The sequence below is a fragment of the Nelusetta ayraudi genome, unplaced genomic scaffold, assembly GCF_046127955.1.
Source record: "Nelusetta ayraudi isolate G7.1 ecotype Tasmania unplaced genomic scaffold, CSIRO-AGI_Nayr_v1 ptg000334l, whole genome shotgun sequence".
In the NCBI taxonomy this organism is placed as follows: Eukaryota; Metazoa; Chordata; class Actinopteri; order Tetraodontiformes; family Monacanthidae; genus Nelusetta; species Nelusetta ayraudi.
Genome location: NW_027466378.1, coordinates 125,001 through 137,500, shown reverse-complemented (window position 1 = coordinate 137,500; position 12,500 = coordinate 125,001). Strand labels below are relative to the sequence as shown.

Sequence of the window (12,500 nt, the reverse complement as noted above, 5' to 3'; positions counted from 1 at the left end):
CCGGCCTGATGTTAAGACCCGTAAAAAGCACGCAAAAGGGACACAAGAGTCATAATATGTAAAAAAAGAGGGCCACAGGAGAGTAGGAGACAGTAATACACAGCAAAGACCAGGATGAAAGTGTCAGGGAGGGATGACTGAGGCGGAGGGTTAGTGAGGGTGAGGGTGAGGGTTCGGGTTCATTCGGGACCACAGCGGGTCTCTGGTTGGATGGACTGTGTGTGTTCAGTGGGGATGGACAGACACCACTTCCTCACAGTACGAGGAGAGTACGAGGAGAGTCTACTCGCATTTCAGTACTCGCCGACACCGACGCACAGATGTTCTGCTGTTATGTGAACAATCTCCCTCAGCCTGCTTGTCTGCAACATGTGACTGTCACGAGTTTCAGTGCAGCGCAAACACAGATTGAAGAGAATTGGCATCGCGGTCTGTGGTGGCGTTGACACATGTTTTGATGAGTATGAGTCGAGCGCTTGAGCCGGGCATCAGTACCGGTACCGGTCGGTGTTCAGAGGCACAGCGGCACTACCAGGTGCTTTGCATAATTGTCCCCCATCGTGTTATGCAATCACCCCCTCGCACTAATTTGCGTTAAGCTGCCTGAGCCCTTTTTTTTTTTTATAGGTATTGAAAAAGAATGCCTGTAAAGACGGTGAGGTCCAGTGAGATCAGAGAACAAAGGCCAAAAGCATCAGCAGTAAAGTCTTTGATAAGAAGTTCACTTATAGCTCGTATAATTTGTTGCCAGCCAAGAGCCATTGTTGTTACGATGTGTGATTGTGATCGTAGTGTTTCCTGCGCGCTGATAATTCTTCTTCTTCTTCTTCTTCTTCTTCTTTTTTTTTCCCCCATGCTTGGGCAAATATTATATTCTGTTGCTGCTGCTGCTGCTGCTGCTGTTTGCCCAACATTGCACCCTTTGCTGGTTCATCAAAGTGACGGTGTCCCATGTTTGCACCCTGACAGGCTACCAGTGCTATAAGAGGCACTGTGGGGGAGGCGACGCCGACGCCGACGGCGAGGCCGCGCTGGAAGGCGATCAGGGGAAAGTCAAGGACTTTGCTTTGGACAACCAAGTGTACGAGAATGACGAAGAGGACGACGGCCGCGATGGCGACAGAGAGAAAAGCAGAGACAGCGGCAAGAACACCAAACTGTGAGGCGCTGTGCCAATTGAAACGGATCGGGCTCGTGCACGGGTAACCGACTCTGCTCTCACGTGAAGGAGCGACAGCAGCAACGATAGCAACCGAGTCATTTATCAGTCCGGCCCCCTGCTGTGCCTGGATGAGGCCCCGACTCTCCAATTCCACATCGCACACCCACCAACACCACCAACACCACCACCAACACCACCACCAACACCACCACGAGCTGAGCTGTGAGCACACACTGCACTCTGCAGGCCGGAGTTGTGCCCACACACACACACACACACACACACACACACTCCTCAATATTTGCGTGGTCAACCATGGTGGGAAACGACCTCCCCCGTCTTCCTTAAGTTATTCATGTATTTCATTTGATTTCATTTGATTTAATTGAACTTTATGTAAGCAGAAAATGTTTTTTTTTGTATGTACAATAAGGCCCTGGCAAAAGACGCCTGTTGAGGGGAATAAAAGAAATGCATGACAAATACTCAAAGTGATTGAACAGCACCAAGGGCCACGATACAACAGCAGCACGTTGGCTGAGGTGCTGGGGTGGACTGCAAGCAGCAGCAGCTTCGTTTGTGTATATAACTATTAAAACAGCGTCACTGTGTGTGTAGTTCCTGGCCCCTGATCAATATATAGACTCACTGGTGACTCGGTCACCTACTGGTTTCCAGGACCGACTATTGTACTGAGCACCGAGCGCTTTTGGCTCAACGTATTTATACTTTGACAACACGTGCAGAATGTTATGTAGCTTGTATTCAACTGTGGATTGCAACTGTGTGGAAATGGCTGATAAGGAGCAGCAAAAGTGTGTGTGCGCCCTGTTCACTGCCCATCGGGAGGTTGGAAGACGAGGTGTTCATGAACTCATGACAATGCAGAGTTTTCCTGAAGAAATTCCTTTGGAAGCATTTTTTTTTTCTCCACGTTGTGTCCGAACCGAGCAAACTGTCGTCTGATGTTTGTGGTATATTTAATGAGACGTTTTCACACTAACTTATTATTTTTTTTCCCTCTCCTCTCCTCTGTGCGAACGTGACGTACACGATGTGATTTCACTTGCAGAAGGTTTTGTCATCTTTTGTCCGGTGTACGGAAACACAATGTTTGTCACAGCATCTCCACTGTCATAGCTAATAACTGTACTTTTGTTTGCTAATCGGTGTTTTGACATGAACATATACCATGCTCGACAATAAAGCTGTTTTTAAACTCTTTATGCGGCGTACACTCTTTTCACTGAAATTGAATTGAGAAAAACCAGCGGCGTGAGTGAGGCAGCCTTTGGAAACACGTGACGGTGAGTCAGAGCTGCTCCCTGGAGAGAGAGGACGGAAGAGCGGTGATTCTGTCCATTACGACAGGGCGAAACTGCTCAACATTTACAGAACGCACACACAATCTCCGTTCAAGGTCAGACGCGATTGGCTGTAAAGTGATAACATTTTAAGTGGTCCGGTATTCCGAAGTGCAAACTGCAAGAGAACATTGAGAACTCGCAGTCATCAACTCTGCGCTACGGCCGCCGTCATGTGATCGTAAACACTTGTTTCTTCTGAGAACTCCCGTTTTCCCCGTCAAAACTGCACTCAGGCTTCCTTCACTGACTGCAGGACGTTCAACCATCTCGTTATCTGCCCAGGTTTGAAAAGTACAAAGAAATGCAAAGAAAAAGGAAACAGTCATTCAATCTTTTTTTTTGTGTGTGTGTGTGTGTGTGTTAGGGGTGAGCAGGCTAATCTGCCACGCACCGGAATTTACTGAATTTAAGCAAGATAATAAAGTTCATTTTATTTGCTCATCGGCAAATCAATAATCCAGAAAAATGTTGGACGCCGCATATTAATAATGTTCAAACCAAAAATGTCCAAATCCACTGAAACATTACACAGAAGTAAACCCATCTTGAATCAAAAGCTACTACAGTTCATCTGCTGCACTACTCTCTCTCATAGTGCCATACATTACCTGCTGTGTGGGTGAGATATGTTGGATACATATTCCAAACTAACCGTCCAGTGTATGACTTGTGAATCCATCAGATTCTTTGGGACCAACGATTGCATTGTTTATCAATTGAAGTCCACACTGACCTGCTTGCTGGCTGTATTCAGAGGCTGAGAGAGAGAGAGAGAGAGAGAGAGAGAGAGAGAATCAATGTGAAGTCCGGGGATCGGGAATGTTTCAAGATGTTTCAGACGTGTGTCTGTTAAAGGGGGTGAACCTGTGGGATGTGGAGTTCACGCTAGGTATAAAAATAAATAAAAAAATAGAATGTTTAAAAACCAAACATAAAACTCAGGAATAAGGAGCCTCTTTATGGAAATTATTTATTAGAACCTTTTGTTTTTGGAATATTGGGGGGGGGGGGGGATTGGGGGGAGGCGCTTACAAGGAATGCAAAAAAAAAAAAAAGAAAAAAAAAGGGGGGAGGTAACATAAGCTGAGGCTTCAGCCTACACCTCTTCACTCAATATCATTGTTGTTGTGTGCTGTATCCTTTGTCATCCGTCCATTTGTATGCAATTGCGTACAATGATGAACGGAGTAAACTAAAGTGAAGTGAACGCAACACTAAACACAGCAGCACATGGCGAACTGTAGCGAGAAGAGAACGGAGCGGGTCCCGAACAGAGCCAACTCTGTACGTCGTTCCGCGATGAAAGGTTCAACACACTGAGGGCTTCGGCGTGAGTCTACTTCTGTTCCAAGTCAACGGATTGCGGTCGAGCGTGACGTCAGACCGGAACGAATTCCCATATGAACGCCCAACAGCGGGCTACTGACCTCGCATTCCCCATTATCATTCGGGGAACTCGCGTGGCGTGATTCCCCAGCACAGGGCTCGTGTTGCACAACACACACGTTGCAAAAGATACGTTTTTAACCTCTGAAACCTTCTTCTTCATCATCCTCTACTTCTTCTTCTTCATCATCCTCTTCTTCTTCTTCTTCTTCTTCTTTTTTGTTGTTGTTTAGACAACTTTCTTTTGCGCCCTTTTCCCGCTTTCCGACGAGGCCTTGAACGCAGCACAAGGCAGCTCGTCCCCCCTTTTCCCCTTGCCCCCTCCCCCCGGGGGGAGGTAGACGGCACAGCGGCGTAGCTGAGGCGGCGACGACGAAAGCGAGGGAAGCGCTGTCGTAAGTTATCGTCTCATCCTTCGCGGAAGTGTTTTTCAACGCAGAAAGAGCGCCGCGGCGAATTCTTTCTGGCCGGTGGACTAAAGTCGCCGCACAGCAGTCCGCTTCCACACGTTCTGCCCGCGTTTCCTCCTCCTCTTCTTCTTCTACTACTTCTTCTATCACCACCACCTCTTCTTCTTCTTCTTCTTCTTCAACACTTGTTCCCGTGCCAACAAGCAAGCCAACACATCCGTCGACTGGACTTTATTAAAGTCATCGACGTGAAAACTCAGGGGAATGTTTTCCTGCGTTAGACTCGCCAATGCATTGTTTGTGTTGTTTATTATTATTATTATTATTATTATTATTGAAGGTCAACCGCGATGGGTGTTTCCCTCGAAAGGGGACGCGGCTAAATAACGGGTCGCATTCCGTTTCTAACTCGGCTGTCATGCCAGCGAGCGGCTAACCCCCCCCCCCCCTCTCTCTCTCTCTCTCTCACGCCTTCTAGTGTGTGTGTGTGTGTGTGTGTGTGTATTTACAGTAGACCTCCTCCTCTGCGTGGATGGAAAGGAGTGATGTGCCATTTAGAAGCAACTACACACACACACACACACACACACACACACACGTTGAGGAACCGGTTCTGTTGGGCCGTGTGCTTGTTTTTAAGTTTGTTTTAGCTACCGAAACGTTTAACACTCTTGTGTTAATGTAAGTCGTTTGTGTTCCTAACTATAGTGTGCGACTGTTGTTGTTGTTGTGGTTGTTGTGTATTGCTATAACTTGCTGTAACTGTCGAAATGTTTGCCCTCTTGTTTCAGTCTTACAGGACAAATGTATTCTTAAATAGCACCTGGGCTACGTTAACAAATTTTCATTGTTAACAAAAAAATAACTCTCAAACTTTTCAGTTTTATTTAATGAAAGACAATGAAAGCAGGACTTCTGTTTATGAAAGAAAACAGAAACGGGACAATACTCAAAAGTATTGACGGTATTTATTTTGAAAATCCCCCCCCCCCCCCCCCTGCCCGGTCCTTGGCTGTTACCCTTAAATCTGCGTCTTCCTCAAAGTAGTTGCAACATTTGTGTGTTTGTCGTGCTTTGCTGCTGAGCAACCTCGCGTGTCACAATACGCTGCGACCGCAACTGATTCTATCGCAACTTTCAACGGAGCTTTGCAATCCGGCTTTGCAATCCGTCTGCCATGGTTGGCACGGCGGCGATCACACACATCAGCTGCTTCACGTCCAGGATGATGATGGTGATAGGAGGAGGAGCAGGAGGAGGAGCAGGAGGAGCAGGAGGAGGAGCAGGAGGAGGAGCTCCATAAAGCACTTTTATGAAAACCCTTTATTGTTGCACTTGGGTGTTTCTCTCCTCGTATTCCTTTTATTTGTCTTTGAACGGGTTTTAACTAGCGGTGTTATGACACAGGCAGGCCACTGCACTGGTGAGTGTGGTCACGCTGGACCGCGTGTCATCACAAACACTCGTCAGCGTGGCGCGTTGTGAACGCACGCTCGTCACCTAAACAGCGGTGCTGCTCAGCTGCTCGGAGGAGGTGTGGTGTTTGAAGGAGCGAGGTGACGTCGCTGCTTCTACTGAGTCATCCAGGCACCAGAACCCACCAGGAAGAACCCAACCCACCCCCCCCGGCCCGTGTCCCCCACACTCAGGTTACCGTGTGCAAAGGTGTCTCGTGGTGACACTGCATCCTCATGAGCATCACACCTGTTTGATGGTTCAAGTTGTGCTGCGACGTTGTGCGACTGCAGAGCGTTTAGCGGCTCTCCAGAGTGGCGTTGGCGAGGCTGCTGCCCTCTGAGGCTCCGCCCAACTCCCGCAGGAGCGCGGAAACTCCACCACCACGACAACAAGGCTGACTAGCACCTGGGGGGGGGGGACAGAGAGAGAGAGAGAGAGAGAGAGAGTCGTGCTGTTTTGCAGGGTGGAGGTGAGATGGTAGTTGGATTGAGATGGTAGTTTGTTTTCCTTCTGTGTCTCGTCTCGTTATTCAAAATGCTCCGAGCAGGAATTTGCATCTCCTCAAGGATCTCGGGGATCAGTGGGGCCCAATCAGGATCCCAGGAGCATCGCTGTGTGTGTGTGTGTGTGTGTGTGTGTGCGAAACCGCCTGATGAGAGCGTCAGAACCTTTCTGCCATACGCAGACAATGAGAGGTAGCGATGAGTGCGAGCGACACTGCAAGATTTGGTATGGATCTGATACCAAGTCAATTCATGGGCAGCATCACCAATACCCACTCAGTACTGAGTGAGCCTTTATAACGAAGGTGAATCTGTCATGGACTTGCTAAAATCTGCAGAACCTTAAAGTCTTTTTGTGACGTTTTTGCTTTTTGAATTTTAACGAGTTAAAAAACCGGAACAGAATTTGGGTATTTTACTGAAATATAGCACACCTGGTGTGTGTGTGTGTGTGTGTGTGTGTTGCAGGTGGCACCATGCCCTCCCAGAGTGGTGAGAGCGGTGGTCCGGCCCTGTGGTCTCGGCTGCCTCCGAGCAGCGGCCGCTCGCCAGGCGACCGCTACAAGCACGCCTGCTGCTGCTGCGACGGCCACGTCTACCTGCTGGGAGGGCGAGGAGGCAGCTGCTGGAGGGACTTCTGGAGGTACAGCGTGGGTGAGGAGACACACACACACACACACACACACACACACACACACACAGACTGTGTCTCAATCCAGGGTCTGCATCCTTGGAAGGAAGCGTCCTCCGTCTGAAGGAAGCGTCCTCCCAAGGACCCGGCCCAGAAGGACCGACCCAAACCCACCTCGCCGGTAACCACGCGGGACGGTCTAGCCTCGGGCGTACTTCCCGGTTGCGTCGCCGCCGTTCCCTCCTGCTGGCCAACCCCGGAAGTGACGTTTTCATAGCGTTCGTCCTTCAGAGGTTCGGGAAGTGGGAGGAGCCTTCGCGCAGTGCTGTGACGCCACTTCCTTTCAAATGCAGCCTTGGAAGGATGCAGAGCCTGGATTGAGACACACACACACACACACACACACACACACTAGGAAGGGTTTGAATGACGGCGATGGTGTTTTGTGTCACCTCTAACGCCAGTGTGCAACGAGTGGACGGAGCTGAGCTGCAGCGGCGAGGCGGCACCAGAGGAGCTGGATGAGCACTCCATGGTGGCCCACGAGGTACTGAAGTCCACCTGAACTGTGGCTGCTCTGTGGTAACCGCACTCGCTGTGCAGTAGAGGTCCAGTTGTGTTGTGTGGTGTAGTTTGCCTCCACACACTCCATTTAGTTTGATTTGCCCACTTTTTTTTTTTCCGACAGAAAAAGTTTTAACCAGACTCAGATTATAATGAATTGAATTGAATTGAATTGAATTGAATTGAATTGCTGAGTTTATTCCTAACGTGCGTACAAAGACATAGGAATAGGAGACTGTGGTACAAAGGAAAACAAAATGTTTGATCTAAAAATATGAAACTAGTTTGAGTAATTTCACACTTTCTTGTCGACTGCATCGTATTCCACAAGCGTTGATTCAGTATGTGGCCTAACCTTGACAAACTAGTGTCAGTCTGGCTGTGGATGGTTGTGGTGCTGCAGAGCGTGTGTCTCACCCCCCGGGGTGCTGCTGTGTCTCCCCAGGGTGTCCTCTACGTGTTCGGGGGGCTGCTGGACTCGGCCTACACCAGGCCCACCTCTCCGCTCTGGCTCTACCACGTCGGTGAGCCAGGAACCCAGGGAGTCAGGAACCCAGGGAGCGCTTGTTTTCCCTGCAGTGGCGGGGGTTCTGAGCGTGTGGCTGCACGCCGCTGCCGGGGAGGAGGAGAAATGCCACGGCGCTCTCACGCTCTGAGCTCCTTGGCCGTCCAAAGCCTGAACCACGTCGTTATTGTATCGCACCGTCCTTGATAGACGCGCTGATATGAAATAAGCCTGGGCTCAGCCGGGTGCTGAGGGGGAGAACGCGTCCCGCCCGCTCAGGAGGCAGGGGAAAAGAGCCTGGGACAAAAGTATCGGGACACTTCCTGCTTTGTCAAAATACCACAGCGTGTTTGTTCCTGCCACACCGCCACCCACCTGGAACAACACCTGGGCTGTAGTGTTCCTCACGTGACATCACGGTCATGAGCTGCCTGGCTTTTGATCTTCATCATCATCTATCATCCTAAGAATCAGGACCGGTGAAAACATTTTTTTTTATTCAAAAATGAAAACTCAAAGGTGCTCTATAGCGCCACCAACAGGCAAAAAAAAAAAACCCAACAATACCCACTCTAGAAAAATTCTCACGGCACAGTACGAACGTCGTAGCGACACGGAACCAAAACCCAGGCGTGCACGTGATCCTCACCTGCATCTCAATGTCCCCATCGACCCGGTCAGGCCAACGGCGCCACCTGCAGAGCCGAAAAGAGTCGCGACTGCCTGCAGCTTTCACTTCTTCTGCTTTGTGGTTTTTATTGATGGTTTGTATTGATAAATATTGACCGTGTCTGTCCATGGTGTGTTTCTGTTTCAGCCAAGCAGAAGTGGCTCCAGTGTGGAGGGAGGAGCTCCTCCTCCTGCCAGGTACACAGCAGGAGACCTGGGCTGAGAGCAGGGCAGGGCAGGGCTGCAGCAACTCACTCTGTGTGTGTGTGTGTGTGTGTGTGTGTGTGTGTGTGTGTGTGTGTGTGTGTGTGTGTGTGTGTGTGTGTGTGTGTGCGCGTGTGTGTGTGTGTGTGCGTGCAGGCCCACACTCCGTCCAACAGGAAGGCCCACAGCGCCGTGGCGCTGGGCTCGGCCATGCTGCTGTACGGAGGCCTGGTGGACATGAAGGGCTCCTCGCAGGAGTTCTGGAGGCTGGACTTTGGTCAGTTTGCACCCGGCAGGAAGCATCTCTCTCTCTCTCTCTCTCTCTCTCTCTCTCTCTGTTGCTCTCTCTCTCCCTCTGTTGCTCTCTCTCTCTCTTTCTCTCTCTGTTGCTCTCTCTCTCCCTCTGTTGCTCTCTCTCTCTGTTGCGCTCTCTCTCTCTCTCTCTCTCTCTCTCTTTCTCTCTCTCTCTCTCTCTCTCTCTCTCTCTGTTGCTCTCTCTCTCTCTTTCTCTCTCTCTCTCTCTCTCTCTCTCTCTCTCTCCCTCTGTTGCGCTCTCTCTCTCTCTCTCTCTCTCTCTCTTTCTCTCTCTGTTGCTCTCTCTCTCCCTCTGTTGCTCTCTCTCTCTGTTGCGCTCTCTCTCTCTCTCTCTCTCTCTCTCTCTTTCTCTCTCTCTCTCTCTCTCTCTCTCTCTCTCTCTCTCTCTCTCTGTTGCTCTCTCTCTCTCTCTCTCTCTCTCTCTCTCTCTCTCCCTCTGTTGCTCTCTCTCTCTTTCTCTCTCTCTCTCTCTCTCTCTCTCTCTCTCTCTCTCTCGCCCCCTGCTGTTTCTGACTCGGCATCGCTCAGCTCCGTCGATCTCTCCCTGCAAACATTTGTAAGCCAGTGCTAATGGCGGTGGCTAGCATCGCTAAGCTGAACTTTACCTTTACACACCAGGTTCAGGTTCTGCTCAGTTCTCGGGCTCACGGAAACACAGCCACGGACAAATTACAGCAACTCTTCAGTAACCTTGTGTGTGTGTGTGTGTGTGTGTGTGTGTGTGTGTCCCTCCTGCAGACAGCCTGTGCTGGTCCCTGCTGAGCAAGGCTCCGGCCCCTCAGGGCCCCTCACCGCTGGGCCCCGGCCCCAGACACAGCCACTCGGCCGTGGCCCACCAGGGCTGCATGTACCTGTTCGGGGGCCTGAAGGGCCTCAGGGAGCAGCGGGACCTGTGGAGGTGGAGCTCCGGCAGCCACACCTGGAGCTCCCTCAGAAACAGGCCAGTCAGCTGACAGATGAGCGACTGTTTAGTCCTCCTCCAGACTGTAGCTGTCACCGCAAGTGTAAATGGAGATGAGGAGATTATATTTAGGGTTAATCCTGCAGCTCTAAGTAGTTGATTTCAATTTTATTCGATAAAAAACTTTTTTTCACACTGGCTGTGGTGTTAGCCAGGATCATGAGGCGCTACAGCAGGGGAGGGCCAACTGTTTGACTGGTGGGGCCACGATGGGTCATGCATTTTGACAGAGGGGTAGCGGAGCAGCAGCAGATGGATGAAGTGTTTTGGTGAGCCACCTTACAGGAGGAAACAACATAGTTTGCATTTTCATAGTTTACCCATAGCTAGCCTAGACCCACCTAGAACAATCACAGAAGCACCCAGCATTTCCTAGAACCACATAGATCAACCCAGAACTACCTAAAACCACCCAGAACCACCACATAACTACCTAGTACCACCCCAGAACCACCTAGAACTACCTAGTACCACTTAGAACTTCTTAGAATCTCCTATATCAACCCATAACTACCTAGAACCACCATAGAACTACTTCTTAGAACCACATAGATCAACCCAGAACTACCTAAAACCACCCAGAACCGCCACATAACTACCTAGAACCACCATTGAACTCCCTAGTACCACCCAGAACCACCTAGAACTTCGCAGAGCCACCTAGATCAACCCATAACTACCTAGAACTATCATAGAACTACCTAGTACCACCCAGAACAACCTAGAACTTCCTAGTACCACCTAGAACTTCTTAGAACCACCTAGATCAACCCAGAACTACCTAAACCCACCAAGAACTGCCACATAACTACCTAGAACCACCTAGAACCACCATAGACCTACCTAGTACCACCCAGAACCACCTAGAACTTTGTAGAACCACCTAGATCAACCCATAACTACCTAGAACTATCATAGAACTACCTAGTACCACCCCAGAACCACCTAGAACTACCTAGTACCACCTAGAACTTCTTAGAATCTCCTATATCAACCCATAACTACCTAGAACCACCATAGAACTACTTCTTAGAACCACCTAGATCAACCCAGAACTACCTAAAACCACCCAGAACTGCCACATAACTACCTAGAACCACCATAGAACTACCTAGTACCACCCAGAACCACCTAGAACTTCGTAGAACCACCTAGATCAACCCATAACTACCTAGAACTATCATAGAACTACCTAGTACCACCCCAGAACCACCTAGAACTTCCTGGTACCACCTAGAACATCTCAGAATCACCTAGATCAACCCAGAACTACCACCCAGAATCCCCCCAGAACCACCTAGAACTTCCTAGAACCACCTAGACAGGGGTGGGCCAACTTCTGGGAGGGAGGGAGGGAGAGAGGAAGGAAGGAAGTGTGTGTCCTCTGCTGTCCAGCTGGACGATGCCTTCAGTCAGGGTTGTGTGGTGACTTCCTTCCTGCTGGTAACGCCGCTCTCTCCCTGGTGGTCCTGCAGGTGGGGCCCCTCCAGGCTGACGGGCCACTCGGCCGTGGCCTACAGGGACTCCATGCTGCTGTTTGGAGGCGGTGAGAGCCAGAGCGCCCCCCAGAGCAGCCTGTGGCGCTACAGCTTCAGCAGCTACACCTGGACACAGGTGGCCGCCCTCCCTGGCTCCGCCCCCCCGGAGAGGATCCACCACTGCTGTGCAGGCCTGGGTCTGGGTTACAGCTCCACCTCCAGCTCCAGCAGCAGCAGCAGCAGCAGCAGCTGCAGCTCCTCCACCGCTCAGCTGCAGGACAGCAGGCGGCGTCCCTTCAAGAACAAGTGCTTTCCGGCGCCGCTGACCTTCCTGGGGTCGGCGGTGGCGACGGAGGAGGAGGAGCAGGAGGAGGAGGCCATCGAGCTGGAGACCTTCACACCCAAGAGCAGCTCGGAGGAGATGGGAGGAGGAGGAGATGGCGTTGGTGGAGCGCAGAAGATCATCAGCTGTCTGACTTTTCAGAACAAGGCTTTCAGGACACACAGCATGGAGGAGGAGCTGGAGGAGGAGCTGGAGGAGGAGGTGGAGGCGGAGGAGCTGGAGGAGGCAGAGGAGGAGGGAGGAGACGTGAGGCAGCACCTCCCTGACCTGCTGCTGGTGCTGGGAGGCCGACCCTGCAGCATCCACAGCCCCATCTCCGTGTGGCAGATGACTCTGAGTGAGTCCTAGCAGTGCTGACGGACAGACGGACGGACGGACGGACGGACGGAGGGAGGGAGGGACTGGACACACGAGTATTAATATTGGTTTATTAAAACAAAAACAAAACAAAGGGGAAAAAAGCATCAGTGTTGAAGGTGGTATTTTTACACACCTCTGTAAATAAGAAGTTATATTGAAAAACGTATTTTTGTAAATATTTTGA

General features: G+C 50.6%; 2 protein-coding genes and 1 long non-coding RNA gene across 5 annotated transcripts in view; 2 read left to right on the top strand and 1 right to left on the bottom strand.

Moving 5' to 3' along the window:
• The window catches only part of slc10a2 (solute carrier family 10 member 2), a 3,159-nt gene extending 1,996 nt beyond the window's left edge, over positions 1-1,163 (top strand). The window contains exon 6 of the mRNA XM_076017380.1: positions 970-1,163. Coding sequence (XP_075873495.1) covers positions 970-1,163 — 194 coding nt within the window. The remainder of the gene's footprint in view (positions 1-969) is intronic.
• Positions 1,164-4,234: 3,071 nt separating this feature from the next.
• Positions 4,235-12,500, top strand: part of klhdc3l (kelch domain containing 3-like) — an 8,470-nt gene continuing 204 nt past the window's right edge. The window contains exons 1-8 of the mRNA XM_076017381.1: positions 4,235-4,310; positions 6,755-6,940; positions 7,382-7,464; positions 7,927-8,005; positions 8,804-8,853; positions 9,016-9,136; positions 9,913-10,114; positions 11,611-12,500. The exon at positions 11,611-12,500 is cut by the window's right edge and continues 204 nt beyond it. Coding sequence (XP_075873496.1) covers positions 6,763-6,940; positions 7,382-7,464; positions 7,927-8,005; positions 8,804-8,853; positions 9,016-9,136; positions 9,913-10,114; positions 11,611-12,304 — 1,407 coding nt within the window. The 5' untranslated portion in view covers positions 4,235-4,310; positions 6,755-6,762 and the 3' untranslated portion in view covers positions 12,305-12,500. The remainder of the gene's footprint in view (positions 4,311-6,754; positions 6,941-7,381; positions 7,465-7,926; positions 8,006-8,803; positions 8,854-9,015; positions 9,137-9,912; positions 10,115-11,610) is intronic.
• Positions 10,542-11,623, bottom strand: LOC142882580 (uncharacterized). Of its 3 annotated transcripts, none has more exons than XR_012925811.1 (6): positions 11,389-11,623; positions 11,162-11,286; positions 11,060-11,117; positions 10,806-10,978; positions 10,671-10,734; positions 10,542-10,626 (listed from the first exon to the last, which is right to left on the bottom strand). It is a non-coding gene; the product is annotated as an uncharacterized LOC142882580 (long non-coding RNA). The 3 variants fall into 3 exon arrangements; XR_012925809.1 differs by having other exon boundaries at positions 11,162-11,246; positions 11,328-11,426; XR_012925810.1 differs by having other exon boundaries at positions 10,671-10,775; positions 10,877-10,978; positions 11,162-11,246; positions 11,328-11,426.